This window comes from Cervus elaphus, chromosome 12 (genome assembly GCF_910594005.1).
Source record: "Cervus elaphus chromosome 12, mCerEla1.1, whole genome shotgun sequence".
Lineage (NCBI taxonomy): Eukaryota > Metazoa > Chordata > Mammalia > Artiodactyla > Cervidae > Cervus > Cervus elaphus.
In genome coordinates, this window is record NC_057826.1 from 13,783,913 (window position 1) to 13,806,596 (window position 22,684).

The window sequence follows — 22,684 nt, forward strand, 5'->3', positions numbered from 1 at the left end:
TGCAGATGATACCACACTAATGGCAAAAAGTGAAGAGGAACTAAAGAGCCTCTTGATGAGGGTCAAAGAGGAGAGTGAAAAAGTTGGCTTAAAACTCAACATTCAAAAATTGAAGATCATGATAAGTGATGCCATCACTCCATGGCAAATAGAAGGGGAAAAAATGGAAGCAATTTTTTTGGATCCCAGGATTTTATTTTCTTGGGCTCCAAAATCACTGCAGACGGTGACTGGAGCCATGAAATTAATAGACGCTTCCTCCTTGGAAGAAAAGCTATGACCAACCTAGACAGCATATTAAAAAGCAGAGACACATTACTTTGCCGACAAAGGTCCATCTAGTCAAAGCTATGGTTTTTCCAGTAGATGTGAGAATAGAGAAAAGAAGGCTGAGCGCCAAAGAATTGATGCTTTTGAACTGTAAAGTTGGGAAAGACTCTTGAGAGTCTTCTGGATAGCAAGGAAATCAAACCAGCCAATCCTAAAGGAAATCAGCCCTGAATATTCATTGGAAGGACTGATGCTGAAGCTCCAATACTTTGGCCACCTGATGCAAACAGCCAACTCATTGGAAAAGTTGATTTCCTGATGCGGGAAAGATTAAGGGCAGGAGGAGAAAGGGGCAACAGAGGATGAGATGGTTGGATGGCATCCCCAATTCAACAGACATGAGGTTGAGCAAATTCCAGGAGATAGTGAAGGACAGGGAAGCCTGGTGTGCTGCAGTCCACGGGATTGCAAAGAGTCGGACACAACTTGGTGACTAACAATAGCAGTGGGGAGAGGGAAATAGGGAAGGGCAGAATTGGGGAAGGGGATTAACAGGTACAAACTATTAGGTATAAAATAAGCTACAAAGATATATTGTACAACATGAGGAATATAGCCAGTATTTTTAAATAACTATAGATGAAGCATAGCCTTTAAAACCTGTGAATCACGATATTGTGCACCTGTAACATATAATATCATACAGCAATCATATTTCAATAAGAGAATTTTTTAAATATCACTTCCCTTCAAAAAAAAAAAAAAAGCCAGAGCCCGGATCTTTAAAGAATATACAGCCCAGTGAATCTACAATAACCTCAATAAAAATTTCAAAAGAAAAAAAAAAGAAACTAAGCCAAATAAAAAGAAAAATCCAGTGCCCTAAATGCAATGTGATATCCTGGAGTAGATCCAGAAACGGAAACAGAATAAAACTGACCAAATCTGAATAGAACCTGGAGTTCAGCAAATAGCAATGTACCAATGTTACTTTCTTAGTTTTCATAAATGTATCATGGTCACGTAAGATTTTAATATTAGGGGAAACTGGATGAAGGCCTTATGGGCACTCTGTACTATCTTTCCAACTTTTCTATAAACCTAGAATGATCCCCAAATAAAGCACTTATTTAAAGAAGAAAGGAATGCACAACCCAGTGGCTGGTTTATATAGCACTGACTTATACCTTCGTCCCTCCTCTCAGACTGTGCAAATCCCTAAGGTTCCATCCAACCCCGCTCCCCCTAAGACACGCATCCTGACTCCCAGCCCACAGGACTCACTCCTGTGCCTGAGGTCCCACAGCAGCCGTCACCCAAGTCACACAGCTTGACACAATCCCGGGCTTTAGGCTGTTTTTCTGACCCATCCACGTGGACACTCCTCAATCAGAAGCTCTTTCAAAGCTGCACCTGGGCGGGACAGTTTGTTTCTACCCCTGAAGCCTATATAACAATGTTGGGCTCAGAAAGGCCCCTAGCAAGCACGTGGGAATCATTACATATTCCATGGCCTGTGTATCTATTCCCTCATCGTGAGCTATGAAGAGTTCCAGTTTACCTTGAGGCGCAGGCCCCATGTCTGAGCCAGGCTGGGGAGAGGACGGGACAACGCTGAGTATTAAAAGAAACGATTAGACAAGAGCCCAGACAGACTGTGCTTCGGAGTATATATCTACACCACGGGGAGGAATGCGTGAGCTCATCCTGCAGCAGACCGAGGAGGAGAGAAGGCGTGAAGCATGTGGCAATTACACAGTGCTGTCTGGAGGAGCCGCCTTCTGCAGAGGGACAGAGGGCGCCGTCACACCAGAACGATGTCGCTGAGACATCCAACAGTCAAATATTCAGCTCAGCTTCTCTGAGTCTGGGGCTTGGGGCACATCCCCAAAGTTCTTCCAGGCCCTGACACTCTGAGTGTGAGCCCTGCATCCATCATGAACCCTTCCCAGGAGCTCACTGGAGGCAGACCAAGTTTTCAGCTAGGATCTAATCAAAGCTGCAAACTCCTCTTTCCCTGTGAGTTTGCTGAGGAGACCGCCGGATGAGTCGGTCCCTAAAATAAGATACGGAAGCTTCTGTAAAGGTAACGTGTTCAGAACAGAGACCCCAGGCAATCCCACTCTATGGTTAACTTCAGGATGGCAGAGGTTGTGCGAACAGGGATGTGGGGGGACACCTCCACGACAGTGCAACTGTGTAGTGGGAGCTTCTTCACACAGGTCACGGCACACGTGTATCGCCGCATGTGTGTGACTGGCGAGTCCATCGGCCGTATGCATGAGCAGCTGCAAGCAGCGCTGCGGTTCCTCTGCCCCTCCCGAAAGGAGAAGAACCTACCGTGGCCACTGCTCGGCCCACCCTGACGGCACCAAAGTCGTTGGGGTCCAAGTACTTGTTGCTATAGAGGCAGACGCCAGAGGCAGCAAGAGCCATGCTGGTCCACGAAGCGAGCTGGAGAACCCTTCTGGCCATGTCCCCAGACCCTGCAGCGGGACAGCAGAGAGAAGGGAGCAGTTAACGAGTTTCCTACGGAGCCGAATTCAAATCCGGGCTCTGCCACTTAATAGACTGTACGATTCTAGGGTCATTTTCTCAACCTCACTGCACTCACATTGCCTCATTTGTGAAACATGATGATACGTACCTCAAAAGTTGCTGGGGAAGCACTTCCCTGGTCATCCAGTGGTTAAGAATCTGCCTGCCAATGCAGCGAACAAGGGTTCGATCCCCGGTCCCGGAAGATGCCGCATTCCAAGGGGCAGCTAAAGCCCGTGGGCCACAACCACCAAGCCTGAGATCTAGAGCCCTAACTACTGAGCCCACACGCTGCAACGAGAGAAAGCTCATGCACAGCAATGAAGACCTAGTGCAGCCAGAAAAATACAAACTAAAAAATAAATTTCAAAAACAAAAATAGTTGTTGGGATAAAATGAGATCACGTGGATGAAATGCTGGGCACAGTATCCAGCACAATTCAATGCTCAAAGCCGTTCTTCCTTTCACAGAACCAGGCACTGTGCTAGGCACTAGGGAGAGAGCCAAGAAAACAAAGTTCTTACACTCTGGAGGAGATGACCGATCCTAAGGTATGTATGAGAACAGCAGCAGGTAACCAGTGCTGAAAAGAAAATCAAAGAGGGTAAGAGAAAGGATGACGAATATGTAGTCAAGGATGCTGCTTTAGATAAGAGAAGCGAGAGCATGGTAACTGAAAACTATTATCATACCACTAATCTCGCATAGGCATCATCAGCCCTCTCGGCCCAGGTTGGAAGGGGCCACAGCCAAAACGGCAGTTGCTCAGAAGCTGCCAGGTAAGCCCTCCACATCTGATCGAGTTTCAAACTATTTCTTTTGGATAGAACATAGACAGCCCCTTTTCTAGACTGTAAGTGCCTTGAAAGCCAACACCACGGCTGTTGCTACTTCGTCCACTCCCAGTCCCGTAGGCTGTGTCACGGTTGGGGGCTCAAGGTCCCTCTGCAGATATGCCCTGTTTAACCAAACTCACCATTCCGCTCAGCTGAACCAAGCGGGCTCCCAGCTCTGATACCTTTCCCCACCCTACTTTTACCGCCCAGTCCACCAGGCAACACACAGTCTTTGAGGCCGCTGTACCCAACGCACGGCTTCCCCTTCAATTCCGAGGAATACTACATCTAACATCCTTGACCACAGCTGCGGCTGCCGGTGCAGAAGACCCACCCAGGAGAAGCGCCACCCACCAAGCCACCTGCAGGTACAAGCCCTGAACAGACGTGTAGGGGGAAATTTCCTTGCAGCAGGAAAATTTAGGTCATCACCCTGCTTGTTTCTGCTCTGGACTCAGTCTGTGACCATCCCCTCCCTGATCTGTGCCTCTGACTCCCCTCCATAAAGTCAGCTTTGACTCATGCCTCATAATACAGTCACAGATTTTTTTTTAAAGTATCCACAGGGACATCTTTTTCCATTCTTTTACTTTCAACTTACACTTTATACTGTCTCTCTAAATAGTATATAGTGCATTTTGTCTGTTTGCATTTAATATAGTCATTTATGTATTCTGATTTAATTTTACCATCTTCTGTGCTTTCTATTTTCCTACCTGTTCTGTGTCTTTTTCTCTCCTTTCTTGACTTTTTGGGACCCAGTTCTTTTTATAATCCCATTGTTTTTCCCTCTGCAGTCTTCTTTTCCTAGCCAACATTTCTAAAGTGTGGTTAGAAGAACACTTGCAAAAAATATCAATCTGGGTGCCATTTCAAAAATGCAGATTTCTGCTAGACTCGCAGACCCAGAAAACAAACTTATGATTACCAAAAGGGGAATGGGTTGGGAAGGGCTAAATCGGGAATTTGAGATTAACAGAGACACACTACTATGTATGAAATAAACAACACAACCTACTGCATAGCACGGGGACTATATTCTATATCTTATAACAACATAAAATGGAAAAAGAATTTGAAAACAAAAATATGCTTAAATAAATGACTTTGCTATACACCTGAAACATTGTAAATCAAGCATATTTCAATAAAAATTAATAATGATAATGATGTAACAGTAAAAAAAAAAAAATGAAGATTTCTGAACCCAACCTTTGGCCCGCTGAATCAACACTGGGGATAGGACTTGGGAATTTGCATTTTAATAGGAAACATAATGGGTTATTTTTAGGCAAAGTTTGAGAACCATTCTTGTTAATATTTCAATTTTAATAAAGGCTTCATGTGTTCAAATTCATCAGTGAAACCATGCCCCCACAACAAACTTTCCAAGTTTATCCTACCCATTCACACCCCAGATGACTGCATTCACTCCAGGAGGATGACTGCAAGCAATTATTTTTAAAAGGATAATTTAAGAAACTCATTTCTTTCACTAAACACAAATGTTCTGGCCCAACTCCTAGGATCAGTTCCTAACTCTGCAAGTAAGGGGTTTGTAGATAAAAAGAATAAATTAAACCATGCTTGCAGTGTCCCCTTTACCCCATCCCTTGTTGTCATTGTTCAGTCCTGTCTGACTCTTTGTGACCCCATGGACTGCAGCAACCCAGAATTCCCTGTCCATCACCATCTCCTAGAGCTTGCTCAAACTCATGTCCATTGAGTCAGTGATGCCACCCAACCATCTCATTCTCTATCATCCCCTTCAATCTTTCCCAGCATTAGGGTCTTTTCTAATAAGTTAGCTCTTCAAATCAGGTGGCCAAAGTATTGGAGCTTCAGCTTCAGCATCAGTCGTTCTAATAAATATTCAGGGTTGATTTCCTTTAGGATTCACTGGTTTGATCTCCTTGCAGTTGAAGGGACTCCCAAGAGTCTTCTCCAACACCACAGTTCAAAAGTATCAGTTCTTCTTTATCCAACTATCACATCTATACATGACTACAAAGCTAGTGCAGGTGATAGAATTCCAGCTGAGCTACTTCAGCTGAAAATAGCTTTGACTACACAGACCTTTGTGGGCAAAGTAATATCTCTGCTTTTTAATATGCTCTCTAGGTTTATGATACCTTTTCTTCCAAGGAGCAAGCATCTTTTAATTTCATGGCTGCAGTCACCATCTGCAGTGATTTTGGAGCCCAAGAAAATGGTCTCTCACTGTTTCCATTGTTTTCCCATCTATATGTCATGAAGTGATGGGACCAGATGCCATGATTTCATTTTTTGAATGTTGAGTTTTAAGTCAGCTTTTTCACTCTCCTCTTTCACTTTCATCAAGAGGCTCTTTAGTTCTTCACTTTCTGCTGAAACAGTGGTGTCATCTGCATACGAGGTTATTGATATTTCTCCCGGCAATCTTGATTCCAGCTTGTACTTCATCTAGCCCAGCATTTCACATGATGTATTCTGCATATAAGTTAAATAAGCAGGGTGACGATATACAGCCTTGATGTACTCCTTTCCCAGTTTGGAACCAGTCTGCTGTTCCAAGTTTGGTTCTAACTTTTGCTTCTTGACCTGTATACATATTTCTCAAGAGGCAGGTAAGGTGGTTTGGTATTCCCATCTCTTTCAGAATTTTCCACAGTTTATTGTGATCCACATAGTTAAAGGCTTTGACATAGTCAATGCAACAGAAGTAGATATTTTTCTTGAATTCTCTTGCTTTTTCTATGATCCAACAGATGTTGGCAACTTGATCTCTGGTTCCTCTGCCTTTTCTAAATCCAGCGTGACCATCTGGAAGCTCTTGGTTCACATACTGTTAAAGACTGGCTTGGAGAATTTTGAGCATTACTTTGCTAGCATGTGAAATGAGTGCAGCAGCTTGAACATCCTTTGGCATTGCCTTTCTTTGGGATTAGAATGAAAACTGACCTTTTCCAGTCTTGTGGCCATTGCTGAGCTTTCCAAATTTGCTGGCATATTGAGTGCAGCACTTTCACAGCATCATCTTTTAGGATTTGAGATAGCTCAACTGGAATTCCATCACATCCACTAGCTTTGCTCGTAGTGATGCTTCCATGTGACTTCACACTCCAGGATGGCTGGCTCTAGGTGAGTGATCACTCCATTGTGGTTATCTGGATCATTAAGATCTTTTTTGTATAGTTCTTCTATGTATTCTTGCCACCTCTTCTTAATATCTTCTGCTTCTGTTAGGTCCATACCACTTTTGTCCTTTATTGTGCCCATCTTTGCATGAAACGTTCCCTTGGTATCTCTAGTTTTCTTGATGAGATCGTCAGTCTTTCCCATTCTATTGTTTTTCTCTATTTCTATGCATTGTTCACTTAGGAAAGCTTTCTTATCTCCCCTTGCTGTTCTTTGGAACTCTGCATTCAGATGGGTATACCTTTCCTTTTCTTCTTTGCCTTTTACTTCTCTTGTTTTCTCGGCTATTTGTAAGGCCTCCTCAGACAGCCATTTTGCCTTTTTGCATTTCTTTTTCTTGGGGATGGTTTTGATCACCACCTCATGTACAATGTCACTAACCTCTGTCCATAGTTTTTCAGGCACTCAGTCTATCAGATCTAATCCCTTGAATCTATTTGTCACTTCTACTGTATAATTGTAAGGGATTTTATTTAGGTCATACCTAAATGGCCTAGTGGCTTTCCCTACTTTCCTCAATTTAAGTCTCAATTTGAAAATAAGGAATTCATGATCTGAGCCACAGTCAGCTCCTGGTCTTGTTTTTCCTGACTATATAGAGCTTCTCCATCTTCAGCTGCAAAGAATATATTCAATCTGATTTCGGTGTTAATCATCTGGTGATGTCCATGTGTAGGGTAGTCTCATGTTGCTGGAAGTGGTGTTTGCTATGACCAGTGCATTCTCTTAGCAAAACTCTGTTAGCTTTTGCCCTGCTACATTTTGTACTACAAGGCCAAACTTGCCTGTTACTCCAGGTACCTTCCTACGTTTGCATTCTAGGCCCCTATGATGAAAAGGACATCTTTTGGGGGATGTTAGTTCTAGAAGGTCTTGTAGGTCTTCATAGAACTGTTCAACTTCAGCTTCTTTGGCATTAGTGGTTGGCTATCCTTGGTTCCTTTCAGATGAGAGACAGCACTGTGGTTGAGAATACACATCCTAGAATCCAGTGGCCTGAGTCTGAGTCCCAACATGGTCTCTTACCCTGAGTCCTGTGACCCTGTCTATACCATGGGAGTGATCAAAGCCATGCCTACTTGATGAGGTGGTGAGGAATGAGGAAATCATGCAAATATTTATCAAGGTGCCACCTACACAGCAAGAACACAGTAGAAACCACTATTGTCAGGGAACCTTGGACCAAGAAGAATTTGAGAGGGTTCAAGAGGAGAGAGGAGAGCCCAGACCATAATATGTCCTGCCAACCTCCCAGAAATCCTCACACTGGAATCCATCTTGGCTGAGAGATGCACACCCAACTAGGAAGGACCCTGAGTCAGACCAGATACAGACAAACAAGATGATTGGCCGGAGACAACCCAGAAAGGTACCCCACCTCCATAAAGCCTGAGCCTGCGAGCCACCGGGCAGAGCAGTGCTCCTGGGGTCCCTCGCCTTCCTGTCCTTTGCTCAGACACCACTCTTCAATACAGCCCTTTGGTTTGTCAGCACGTGTGTCTCTTCAGACACTGCACTTCCAAGTTAGACAAGAGCCTGGTCCCAGGCCCTGGAAGGGTCCCCTCCAGTAACGCTACGCCCACCACTACCACCACTGTTCTCGCTATTTCCCTGCCCAATGGCAGGCTCGGTAAAGCATCCTTTACTTCCCAGTCTATCAGCTTCTGCATGCCCGACTGCTAACATTTTGGCAGTCCCCCACCAAACCCCACCTTTTCACCTTGCTCACTACAACCTCAGTCTGTAGTATCTTCTATCAAAAGCGGCAGTGCACTCGATTTCCCTCCACCTTCTTTCTGCCAAGACACAGGTTCCCAGCTGAACCCAGGAGCAGGCCTTAAATTAGGCTGAGTGCCCTCAGGTCCTCACACACCTTTCTCCTTTGAGATCAAGGAGGCCCATGAGGACCGTCCTTGTGGGGCCTGAAGAAAAGCTGGCAACGAGAAGGTGGTATAGGGCAACCAGGGGTCAGGAACTCAGCCTCGGGAGCCGGGAAGAACCCCGGCTCCGCTGCTCACCAGTTCTGCGACCTTCAGAAAGCCACAGCCTCTTAGAGTCTGATCGACAAAAAATGCTCTTGGAACTCCTCTGAAGTCCTGAGGGCCACTCAACTTCCCTGGCGGGTTTTCGGCCTGCTTCACTCACACGTCTTCCTATCATGACCTCTCATTTCTGAAGGTGGGAAAAATTAAGAATTTTTGAAAACAGATTTTAAAAGACCCCATAATGGAGGTTTTCTGAGGACACAATTTCTCCAGAATGGAAGAAGCAGATGGAGATCAATTATGTATTCAGTGCAGGACTCAGGGTGCCTTCATCAACCTTACTAACTACAGGGACAGACAGACTTGGTACCTGTATATTAAGGATCTTAAAGCAACTGAATCCTGGCAAAAAGACCCAGAGATCAAGCCCTGAGCCTTTGGAGAGGGAGCACTGACTCCAAGACCCTAGACTACCAGAGAACTAACCCGAGGGAGTATCAAATAGTGAGAACTCACACAAAGGAAACCACTTGAAGACAAGACCCGGCAGCAGCCAACCACCAGTAGCACCCTCTGCAGGATGCCTCATCTAAACAACAAACAAAACAAAAATACAGACCCAGTCATCAGCAGACAGGATTACCACCTCACTCTCCTTGCCCATCAGAGGAAAAACAAAGAAAAACTCAGCACAAATCTCAGCCTATATGAAGCTACATAAACCACTGGACCAACGTTAGGAGGGCAGAAACCCAAAGGAAGAAAGAATTCAACCTTGAAGCCTGGGAAAAGGAGACCTCAAACACAGTAAGTTAAAAAATAATAATAATAATGAAAAGGCAAAGAAATACTACACAAATGAAGGAACAAACCAGAAACACGGAAGTCCAAATAAATGAAGAGGAAATGGGCAAACTGTCTGAAAAAGAATTCAGAATAATGATAGTAAAGATGATCAAAAACCTTGAAAGCAAAGTGGAAAACATGCAAGAATCAATTAACAAAGACCTAGAAGAATTAAAGAATAAACATACAGAGACAAACAACACAATTACTAAAATTAAAAATACTCTAGAAGGAATCAATAGCAGAATATCTGAAGCAGAAGAACAAATCAGTGAGCTTGAAGATAAAATGGTAGAAATAACTTCTGAAGAGCAGAATAGAGTAAAAATGAAAAAGACAGAGGATAGTTTCAGAGACCTCTAGGACAATATCAAACGCACCAACATTTGAACTATAGGGGTCACAGAAGAAGAAGAGAAAAAGAAAGGGTATGAGAAAATTTTTGAAGAGATTATAGTTGAAAATTTCCCCAACATGGAAAAGGAAATAGTCAACCAAGTCCCAGAGATGCAAAGAGTCCCATACAGGATAAACCCAAGGAGAAATAGGCCAAGACACAAACTAATTAAACTAACAAAGACTAAACACAAAGAAAGAATATTAAAAGCAGCAAGGGAGAAGCAACAAGTAACATACAAGGGAAACCCTATACGCTTAACAGCTGATCTTTCACCAGAAAACTCTGCAGGCCAGAAGGGAATGGCAGGATATATTTAAAGTACTGAAATGGAAAAATCTACAACCAAGATTACTGTACCCAGCAAGGATCTCATTCAAAACTGATGGAGAAATAAAAAGCTTTTCAGACAAGCAAAAGTTAAGAGAATTCAGTACCACCAAACCAGCTCTACAACAAATGTTAAATGGACTTATAGAGTCAAGAAATCCAACAGAAAAAAAAAGATCTACAAAATCAACCCCAAACAATTAAGAAAATGGCAATAGGAACATATATCTCAATAATCACTTTTAATGTAAGCAGATTAAATGCTCCAAACAAAAGACACAGACTGTCTGAATGGATACAAAAATAAGACCCATATATATGCTGTCTACAAGAAACCCACTTCAAACCTAAAGACACATAGACTGAAAGTGAAAGGAGCAAAAAATATATTCCATGCAAATGGGGAACAAAAGAAAGCTGGAGTAGCAATCCTCATATCAGACAAAATAGACCTTAAAATAAAAAAGATTACTAGAGATAAGGAAGGACACTACATAATGATCAAGGGATCAATCCAAGAGGAACACATAACAATTGTAAATATCTATGCACCCAACAAAGGAGCACCCCAATACATAAGGCAAACACTAGCAGACATAAAAGGAGAAGTTGACAGTAGCAGATGGTGATTGCAGCCATGAAATTAAAAGACGCTTACTTTTAATAACTTACTCTAAGTTATGACCAACCTAGACAGCATAATTAAAAAGCAGAGACATTACTTTGTCAACAAAGGTCCGTCTAGTCAAGGCTATGGTTTTTCCAGTGGTCATGTATGGATGTGAGAGTTGTACTACAAGGAAAGCTGAGCACCAGAGAATTGATGCTTTTGAACTGTGGTGTTGGAGAAGACTCTTGAGAGTCCCTTGGACTGCAAGGACATTCAACCAGTCCACCCTAGTGGAGATCAGTCCTGGGTGTTCATTGGAGGGACTGATATTGAAGCTGAAACTCCAGTACTTTGGCCACCTGATACGAAAAGCTGACTCATTTGAAAAGACCCTGATGCTGGGAAAGATTGAGGGCAGGAGGAGAAGGGGACGACAGAGGATGAGATGGTTGGATGGCATCACCAACTCAATGGACATGAGTTTGGGTAAACTCCAGGAGTTGGTGATGGACAGGGAGGCCTGGCGTGCTATGGCAAGGGGTCACAAACAGTCAGACATGACTGAGCGACTGAACTGAACTGAACTGAACCAAACTGAACCAAACGCAATCTACAGATTCAATGAGATCCCTATCAAATTACCAATGACATTTTTCACAGAACTAGAACAAAAAATTTCACAATTCATATGGAAACACAAAAGACCCCAAACAGCCAAAGTAGTCTTGAGAAAGAAGAATGGAGCTGGAGGAATCAATCTTCCTGACTTCAGATTATACTACAAAGCTACAGTCATCAAGACAGTATGGTATTGGCACAAAAAGAAATATAGACCAGTGGAACAAGACACAAAGTCTAGGAATAAACCCATGCACCTACGGGTACATTATTTTTTACAAAGGAGGCAAGAACATATAAAGGGGCAAAGACAGCCTCTTCAATAAATGGTGTTGGGAAAACTGGACGGCTACATGTAAAAGAATGAAATTAGAACACTTCCTAACACCATACACACAGAGAAACCCAAAATGTATTAAAGACGTAAATGTAAGACCAGAAACTATAAAACTCTCTGAGGAAAACACAGGTAGAACACTCAATGACATAAATCAAAGCAAGATCCTCTATGACCCACCGCCTAGAGTAATGGAAATAAAAACAAAAGTAAACAAGTGGCACCTGGTTAAACTTAAAATCTTTTGCGCAGCAAAGGAAAATATAAGCAAGGTGAAAAGACAACCCTCAGAATGGGAGAAAATAATAGCAAATGAAACAACTGATGAAGGATTAATTTCCAAAATATGCAAGCATTTCATACAACTCAGTACCAGAAAAACAAACAACCCAATCAAAAAGTGGGAAAAACACCTAAACAGACATTTCTCCAAATAAGACATACAGATGGCTAAAAAACACATGAAAAGATGCTCAACATCACTCATTATTAGAGAAATGCAAATCAAAACTACAATGAGATATCTCCTCACACTGGTCAGCGTAGCCATCATCAAAAAGTCTACAAACAATAAATACTGGAGAGGGTATGGAGAAAAGGGAATGCTCTTGCACTGTTGGTGGGAATGCAAATTGATACAGCCACTGTGGAAGATGGAAAGGAGAGTCCTTTAAAAACTAAGAATAAAATCACCGTATGAAATCCACTCCTAGGCATATACCCTGAGGAAAGCAAAACTGAAAAAGACACATGTACCCCACTGTACACTGCAGCACTATTTACAATAACTAGAACATGGAAGCATCCTAGATATCCATCGACAGATGAATGGATAAAGAAGTGGTACATATGCACAATGGAATATTACTCAGCCATAAAAAGGAACACATTTGAACCAGTTCTAATGAGGTGGATGAACCCAGAACCTATTATACAGAGTGAAGTAAGTCAGAAAGAGAAAGATAAATATCATATTCTAAAGCATAAATGTGGAATCAAGAAAAATGGTACTGAAGAATTTATTTACAGGGCAGCAATGGAGAAACAGACATAGGCAATAGACTTATGGACATGGAGAGAGGGGAGGAGAGGGTGAGATGTATGGAAAGAATAACATGGACACTTACATTACCATATGTAAAATAGATAGCCAAGGGGAATTTGCTGTATGTCTCAGGGAACTCAAACAGAGTCTCTGTATCAACCTAGAGGGGGATGGGGAGGGAGACGGAAGGGAGATTCAAAAAGGAGGGGATATATGTATATCTATGGCTGATTCATGTTGAGGTTTGACAGAAAACAACAAAATTCTGTAAAGCAATTATCCTTCAATAAAAAAAAAAATTTTTTAATGCTCTTGATAGTACCTACCTCATAGGGCCACTGCAAGAATGAAATGAGATGCTGCTTTAACAAAGGCTCAGTAAATGAGACTTCTTCTCCTTATTGTTACTTTAAGTTTCATTTCTCCTGTTCTGCAAAGCTGAAGAGCTTATGCAGAAGAACTCCTAAATCTCAGGGGCAAGAATTAGCATGACCTTGTACAATTAATAGAGGCGGGTGGAGGGAAGCCCATCACATCTTGCCTGAGCCATTCGACCACTCCAATTCCAAACACTTTCCCACGTCCCAGCCAACCTTCATTCACTCTGCCACGCAAGCACCATCATCCTAACGCACAAGTACATTTTTATCACTCTTGCGTGTGTGTCGGTCCCTTCAGTCATGTCCGACTCTTTGCAGCCCTTGGGCTGTAGCCCGCCAGGCTCCTCTGTCCATGGGATTCTCCAGGCAGGAATACTGGAGTGCGTTGCCAGGCCCTCCTCCAGGGGATCTTCCCCACCCAGGGTTCGAACCCACATCTCCTACAGCTCCTACACTGCAGGCAGATTCTTTACTACTGAGCCACCAGGAAAGCCCTCTTATCACTCTTACCTCCCTCAGTTCACTTCAGTTCTGTTCAGTCGCTCAGTCATGTCTGATTCTTTGCGACCCCATGAACCGCAGCATGCCAGGCCTCCCTGTCCATCACAAATTCCCGGAGTTTACTCAAACTCATGTCCATCGAGTCAGTGATGCCATCCAACCATCTCATCCTCTGTCGTCCCCTTCTCCTCCTGTCCCCATTCCCTCCCAGCATCAGGGTCTTTTCCAATAAGTCAGCTCTTCCCATGAGGTGGCCAAAGTACTGGAGTTTCAGCTTCAGCATCAGTCCTTCCAATGAACACCCAGGACGGATCTCCTTTAGGATGGACTGGTTGGATCTCCTTGCAGTCCAAGGGACTCTCGAGAGTCTTCTCCAACACCACAGTTCAAAAGCATCAATTTTTCGGCCCTCAGCTTTCTTCACAGTCCAACTCTCACATCCATACATGACCACTGAAAAAACCATAGCCTTGACTAGACAGACTTTTGTTGGCAAAGTAACGTCTCTGCTCTTTAATATGCTATCTAGGTTGGTCATAACTTTCCTTCCAAGGAGTAAGCGTTTTTTAATTTCATGGCTGCAGTCACCATCTGCAGTGATTTTGAAGCCCCCCAAAATAAAGTCTGACACTGTTTCCCCTGTTTCCGCATCTATTTCCCATGAAGGGATGGGACCAGATGCCATGATCTTAGTTTTCTGAATGTTGAGCTTTAAGCCAACTTTTTCATTCTCCTCTTTCACCTTCATCAACAGGCTCTTTAGTTCCTCTTCACTTTCTGCCATAAGGGTGGTGTCATCTGCATATCTGAGGTTATTGATATTTCTTCCAGCAATCTTGATTCCAGCTTGTGCTTCTTCCAGCCCAGCATTTCTCATGATGTACTCTGCATATAAGTTAAATAAGCAGGGTGACGATATACAGCCTTGATGTACTCCTTTTCCTATTTGGAACCAGTTTGTCGTTCCCTCTCTAGTTCTAACTGTTGCTTGCTGACCTGCACATAGGTTTCTCAAGAGGCAGGTCAGGTGGTCTGGTATTCCCATCTCTTTCAGAATTTTCCACAGTTCATTGTGATCCACACAGTCAAAGGCTTTGGCATAGTCAATAAAGCAGAAATAGATGTTTTCTGGAACTCTCTTGCTTTTTCGATGATCCAGCGGATGTTGGCAATTTGATCTCTGGTTCCTCTGCCTTTTCTAAAACCAGCTCGAACATCTGGAAGTTCACGGTTCACGTATTGCTAAAGCCTGGCTTGGAGAATTTTGAGCATTACTTTACTAGTGTGTGAGACGAGTGCAACTGTGCAGTAGTTTGAGCATTCTTTGTCATTGCCTTTCTTTGGGACTGGAATGAAAACTGACCTTTTCCAGTGTTGTGGCCACTGCTGAGTTTTCCAAATTTGCTGGCATACTGAGTGCAGCACTTTCATAGCATCATCTTCCAGGATTTGAAATAGCTCAACTGGAGTTCCATCACTTCCACTAGATTTGTTCGTAGTGATGCTTTCTAAGGCCCACTTGACTTCACACTCCAGGATGTCTGGCTCTAGGTGAGTGATCACACCATCGTGATTATCTGGGTCATGAAGATCTTTTTTGTACAGTTCTTCTGTGTATTCTTGCCACCTCTTCTTAATATCTTCTGCTTCTATTAGGTCCATACTATTTCTGTCCTTTATCGAACCCATCTCTGCATGAAATGTTCCCTTGGTATCTCTGATTTTCTTACCTCCCTACTATCTACCAAAAAGTCCAAATTCTCTAGCAAGGCATTCAAGACCCACCCCTATTCTCATCCCTATCCACCTTTCCAGCTTCACCTCCCACAGTCAATCCCCTACTAACCTTCTACGAAGCCTTCTGTCAGTCAACCTCCCAGCCTTCCTTGCTCCTTCCTCTCTGGTTTTATTGTGCACTGTTTTTACCTCTAATAATCTGGTCCAATGTCTGCCTTTTCCACTAGATGCAAAGGGCAGAATTCACTAACAAATAAATAAATGAATAAGTAACCCTGCTTAAAAAAAAAAAAAAAAAACACTGAATGAATGAGTGAAAATATTCCAGTCTATCTTCAACATGGAAACTTAAGTCCAACTATACATTCCTCTTCTCTAAACTCTCCAATGGTGCCCACCTCACTCAAAATGAATCAGTAGGGAAGGGGGCAGAGCACAGCCTTTAAAAGAATGGCATAGCTGTTAAAGATATGACTTAAACTAGTTAGAACCAATTAGACCCAAGATGGCAGAAGATTTGACTTCCAGTAGACCTTGAGCCTCATTATTCGCTCATTGTGATACATTAGCACATGCTAAACGACACACCCACAGGTGCCATTGGCAGTTCTGAGGCTGACAGTAAAAGGTCAAAAGTGGGAATTTCCAATTTCTGGAGGTCCCCACCCCTTCCCCAAAACAGTCAGAATAAACCCTCCCACTTATTAGCCTATGAAATTACCTAGCCCATAAAAACTAACCACCCCATATTTGGGGGCCTTCTGAGATGGATAAACTACACCTGTGAGACCTGTACTGAGTCAGTAGCAACACAGGTCCCCAGGTAAGAATCGCAAACCCAGGGCTGCCATCCTCCCCCAGTTATCCTCAGCCCCACCTCCCAGCCACCCTCCCCAACCCCATCCTCCTGAGTTTGCACCAACCTCCAGGCCTGTCCCTCTAGGCAACAGCTTCCCCCAGCCTCCAGACCACCTCTGAGTGGGGAAGCACCACTGAAGCAGACACAACTCCCAAATCCCAGTTTTCATGCAAATGCCCTCAGTAATAAAAGAGGTGGAAATTGAAAAACATAAAATAGATGATATAGGAGCCCAACTGTGTCTAAATAGACTGGAGCTGGAGTTTTCCAAAAGGTGTCAGTGAGTCTTTAACATGTAAATGAGTTGCTTCCCTGGGGTCTTTTAAAAGACTCTGTCAGCCGTGAAATATGTCTGTCGATGAGAAATACCTTTCATTATTAAACCTTTTGCTAATGAATCACCTGCCCTGTTCTATTTACTTGCCTTCTTGACTTTCAGCTGAGTTGTCTCTCATACCATCACATCCTTCTTTTTTTTCAGTTGAGGGTGAGAGGGGGAGTGCCTGAGGACCCTGGACCCCAAAACCTAACCATCAGATAATAATATTGGCAATAACTGACCTTCACACAGCCCTTTGCACTCATCATCTCATTAGTTATTCCACACCAGCGATCCCCAACCTTTTTGGGGCCAGGGATCAGTTTCAGGGAAGACAATTTTTCCATGGACTAGGATGAGTGGTGGGGATGGTTTGGGGATGATTCTAATGCATTGCATTTATTGCACACTCTACTTCTATTATTGTTACAGCAGCTCCACCTCAGATCACCAGGCATTAGATCTCAGAGGCTAAGGACAGCTGTACCACACATCCCCCTCACCAGTGAGGTGAGACAAATATCACTGCCATCCCCAGGTATAAATGAGGACACCAAGGAGCAGAAAGGGTGAGGGATTTACCCCCAGGTGGCTCAGCTAGTAAACGGCAGAGTAGACAGAGGAGCCTGGCAGGCTACAGTCCATGGAATCGCAGAGTCCAACGCCACTGAGCAACTAACACACATAGACACACAAGGGAAATCCCTTTAGCCCTTTCTCTTTATGGCACGTGACCTCCCTGATGGGGACTCACAGACCTCCAATCACCATCGATCTCACCTCCATTCTCAAGTAACTGCATCAGTCACTATGACTTCTGACCCTCTACCAACCCCAAACAGAGCCAGGCACAGGGAAGCCGCCACTTGGCACCCCAGAAATGAACAGCATGTCACAAGATCGATCAAAGCACCTCACTAGAAGCCACCAACTCCAGGCTATGAAACGTTTAGGACAGCTACGTTATTGTCAAGTCAAGGATGAGAAAGGGATCCATCTTGCTGGACCACAGGAAACATACCAGCAAGTCATGAGACAAGGCAAGAGCAGAGTCTGATAAGTTGACGGTCAAATGCAATTCCATCCCCTGTATCGAACTAGTAGGGAACTAAGCACTTCTTGTTCACTGGGCTGGGTCTTTTCAACTACCATCCACCTGCTGCTTCTTTCCCAAGCCGTATTCCAGGACAATAAGCCTAGAATCACTGCATCCTATTCGGTTACACAAGTGAGAATGACCACAGAGGAAAGAATTTAAGGCTCTAATCCCATTAATCCCATAAAGTGACCACAGCACCCCTCCCATTTCCTAGAGAGACTGTTAGACAGACGAGCAGTATATCTTTTGGTCTGCTCCCAAGACTGGAAAAGACCCAATAATACCTTTGGAGAGAGTGATCAGGTTTTCAGGGAAGTCTCGTTATTGATATAGGCAAAAAGCGACCAAGGGGACGATACCATCCATTGACTCAATGTCGCAAATCAATGCTGAGGAATCCCCAACTGATGCCGAAGTCCTGGAGTAGAGAGGAAAAATAAATCTCACCCAGGCAAGGAGTAGAATTTACCACTCATTTCATCCAGAGAGAGGGGGACTCAGGAAGAACAGTGTGCTTAAACATTTCATGTAACTCACACAACTGCATTCTGGGGTGCATCCTAATTAGATCCTCATTCTACAGAGGAAGATGAGTTTTAGAAAAGTAAGAAAGCTGGCTGGAAAGTTACTAAGTGATGCAGTCAGAACTTGAATACAAGTGCGTCTGATCCAAACAAGAGCGCACAAAGTAGATGAGAACAGGGCTTGCTGGGCGCCTCTGATGCATATAGCTGAACCGAAATAGTTTATTCAGCGAGTCGTGGCGGGGAGGGGTGGATGCCTGAACCAAGCACTCTTCTTATCTTACAGGTCCCTTGTGTGAGAAGAAAATGTGTATATCAGAAAGGAAAAAAAAATGTAAACTTTACCAGCAGAGGTCAAACTTTACATCCTGAGGGCTGCTGAGAAATGGCCAAGCAAAGACACAGTAAGATAAAATAGGATGTAACTCAGGGAAACTGACACATGTAGACCTATACACGAAAATCTGTATAAAATGTGGGGGAAGTTACAGTGAACAAAGTAATACGTACATGCTTACTATCACTACCCAAGTTCAATGGGCACCAGTATAGAAAGACCCAGGTCCAGGAGTGAAGAGCTGGTGCTGTAAGTTCACAGGATTTCTTGCCTACAAAACAGGGATACTCAAAAGTGTATCCCCAGACCAGCAAGTTAGAAATGCAAATACTTGCTCCCCACCCTAGAACTGTGCATGTGTGGCTGCTTGTCATGTCAGACTCTTTGTGACCCCATGGCCTGTAGCCCTCCAGGCTCCTCTGTCCATGGGATTCTCCAGGCAAGAATACTGGAATGGGTTGCCATTTCCTACTCCAGGGAATCTTCCCGTCTCAGGGATTGAACCTGAGTCTCCGGCATTGGCAGGGGGATTTTTTTTTTTTTTACCACTGAGCCATCTGGAAACCTCAGACCTACTGAATCAAAAACTTTGGGGATGTGGTCCAGGTTTCTGTGTTGAACCAAGCCCTTCAGGTGATTCTGATACACGCTGAAGCTTGAGAACTACTGCTTAAAGAAAACGTGTGAAGGCACAGATAAAGTCTAACTCACTCTCAACTCCGCAAATATTTCCTGAGCACCAGGTGCCAAGAATCACGGAGGTGATCAATAAGTATTTGTTGAATCGAATGACTTCCTAGTCAGTACAAAGTAAATGTCACTTAACCCGAGGAGAGAGCTGTTCTCGGTAGGTGTCTTCTAGAGGCAGCTCTCCACACACTGGCTGTCATCAGCACAAGTTTACCTTGCAATCCGGAAGCTCAGAGCCCAGCAAAGTGAAAAAGTCGCTCAGTCGCGAGCGACTCTTTTGTGACCCCATGGACCGTAGCCCACCAGGCTCCTCTGTCCATGGGGACTCTCCAGGCAAGAATACTGGAGTGAGTTGCCATTCCCCCTTCTCCAGGGGATCTTCCCCACCCAGGGATAGAACCTGGACTCCTGCACTTCAAACATTTAAGATTCTTAAGGGGACGACCGAGAACGAGATGGTTGGATGGCATCACCGACTCAGGGAACATGAGTTTGAGTAAGCTCCGGGAGCTGGCGGTGCACAGGGAGCCTGGCAGTGCTGCAGTCCATGGGGTCGCAAGGAGTCGGACACAACTAACTGAGCGACTGAACTGGACAAGATTCTTTACCATCTGAGCCACCAGGGAAGCCTCAGCCAGTGCTACAGATAAGGCGAGCTGCTGGGCGCCGCGGGCCCAGGCGGAGGGCAGAGATAACCGCGCGCCCTTGCTTCTGATCCAGACAGCGCTCGGGCCCCGGGACGCTGGCGCCTCGGAGGCCACAGACAGCAGGGCCTGAGAAGATCTGGGTGAGCCACTAGCTGCCTTCCTCCAGCCGGCTCCACCGGACACGCGGGAGCGCGCCCCGCTTCCGCCCACCGGAGAGCCGGCGGGTGCGGCCGCGGAGGAGGCGGGGCCCCAGCCCGTCGCCGGAGTCACGTGGCCGCGCGCCGGGCCCGCGGGTGCCAAGGGCACTAGCGCAGGGTCCCCTCCCGACCGGCGGCCCCAGCGGAGGCGCGTCCACTGCGGCTTCCCCTTGCTCCCGCGGCCCCTGGCGGCCCGGGCTCGGCTTCGGCCTCCGAGGCGGGCTGCCCCTACTCACCCGGGTGGGGAAGCAGAAAGACGCGGCGCTCGGCTTCCAGCCGCAGCCTGGGCGGCGGGGATTCGAGGGCAACTTTGCCGCCACCCCCGAGATTGCGCTTGGTTAAGCCGGGGCGCTGCGCAGCCTGCCGGGAGTTGTAGTTCTTTGGTGCCTTCAGCCGCGGGGACGAGGGCGGGAGAAACACCGCGCTCCCTCTGGACCCACGCACTTCGGGAGGCCGAGGCGTCGCAGACACTTGACCTGCGGGTAGCAGGTAGCCTGTTTCTTTGCCTGCGCTGCGGACACGAGCCTGCCTGAAAAATTATCTGCAGGAGGCTTTCCAAACTGGTCATAGATTTATGTTCAGTAAGAGGATGGAGTTGTGGGTTTGTGTATTTAAAATAAGGTATTAGGACAGGCAAGGAAAAATTTTACACAGTTGCTGCTCTATCTTAGTCATCTTTGTCCCTCATCCATTCATTCACTGACCTCTTTTTATGGAATGTGTGTTTATAAGGTGTACTTTGGAAATGATCATTAGACCTTCATTCATTCTACAAACATCTCTTGAGCTATTATTAATACTTCATGGCGGGTAGAGATGCGGTGGAAGATTCATCTGTCAATTCAATGCAATTCTAATAAATTTTCCAACAAGATTTTCCGTGGACATTTACAAGCTAAGCTAAAATTTATATGGAAAAACAGAGGACAAAGCATCGCATAAACACTCTTGAAGAAGAGTAACATGTTTCAAGGACTTATCCTTCTATATATCAACATTTATTATGAAACTATAAAAATTAAGACCATGGGATATTAGTATGGGGATAGGCAGAGGAGGGAAATGAAACAGCCTAGAGAGCTCAGAAGCAATCCAGGCATATGTGGAATCTTGATATATGACAGAGCTGGCATTATATTAATAGATCAATAGGGAAAGATAGATTATTCAGTACCTGAGCTGAACCAACTGCTTATCTGTTGGACCCCTAACACACCCCCCCAAGACAAAATCTAACTCTTAAATAGATTGAAGAATTTAAAAGGAAAAAGTAAAATCAGAACTTCTGAAGGAAAATAAAGGAAAATTTCCTACTTACTATCTCAGGGAAGGGTTTATTAAATAACATCGGCACAAATGGTATAGAAAACTTTGGTAAATGTGGATGACATGAAAGTTAAGAACTCCCTCATCAAAAGGCATGAAGAAAAAGACAAGACCACTTGGGAGAAGACACTTGCAGTACAAAGCCACAGTACAGAACTAGCAGTACAGAGGTGCATGATACAGCCACCGCCCCCCCACCTCAAGTTTGCAATGTGTAGGTGTTTTTTGTTTGTTTTTTAAATATTTTGGCCACACTGTTCAGCATATGGAAATCTAGTTCCCTGACCAGGGATTAAACCTGTGTCCCTTGCATTGGGAGTGCAGAATCTTAACCACTGGACTGCCAAGGAAGTACCAATATATAGGTGCTAACACAAGAAAATGAATAATTTCCAAATGGTATCAGAAGCCTTAAGATAGAGTCATGAACAAAGTAGTATAGGAACACAAAGAAGGAAACATTAATTTTGCCCAAGCGATTTTGAAATGTTTTACAAACTAAGAGCTGATAGGCTGAGAATCAAAGGCTGAACAGGCGTCCCCCAGGAGATGGATGTTAGGGAGCAGCCGAGGCGCAGGAAAAGTCATATAAAAAAGCATGGGGACTTCCCTGGTGGGCCAGTGGTTAAGACCACGCTTCCAGTGCAGAAGGCGCAGGTTTGATCTCTGGGGTCTAAGGGAACTAAGATCCTATATGCTGAGCAGCATGGTCAAAAAATAAAATAGCAATAATAAAAATAGTTTTTTTTTAAAGCATAAAGATGAAGAACACAGCAAAAGGCATAAAGACATTTAAATTAAAATGGAAAAATTTAAACTACAGAGAAAATATATTAAAAACAACTACTTTAATTGAACTTTAACTATGAAATTGTTACGAGCAGACTAGCAGCTAACGCTAAAGAATGGAAATGAGAAGGTGAAACTGGAGTACTTTCAGTGTATACCGTACCCTTTTGTAATGTTTGATTTTTTTACAGTGAATGTACGTATAATTTTTCATTTTGTGTGTGCATATAACCTCTATAATTAAAATGTAGTTGTTTGTGAATCCCCTGATGGTCCAGTGGTTAGGACT

General features: G+C 44.2%; 1 protein-coding gene across 3 annotated transcripts in view; it reads right to left on the reverse strand.

Annotated features, from left to right (window-relative positions):
• Positions 1 to 20,657, reverse strand: part of ADCK1 (aarF domain containing kinase 1) — a 127,456-nt gene extending 106,799 nt beyond the window's left edge. Inside the window, exons 1-2 of one of the 3 annotated variants that reach the window (XM_043920531.1) lie at positions 20,517 to 20,657; positions 2,611 to 2,756 (exon numbers count right to left, since the gene is read on the reverse strand). In XM_043920531.1, coding sequence (XP_043776466.1) covers positions 2,611 to 2,745 — 135 coding nt within the window. In that variant the 5' untranslated portion in view covers positions 2,746 to 2,756; positions 20,517 to 20,657. Of the gene's footprint in view, positions 1 to 2,610; positions 2,757 to 20,044; positions 20,275 to 20,516 lie in introns of those variants that run through there. The other 2 variants (XM_043920532.1, XM_043920533.1) reach the window with 2 other exon arrangements.
• Positions 20,658 to 22,684: the final 2,027 nt, after the last annotated feature.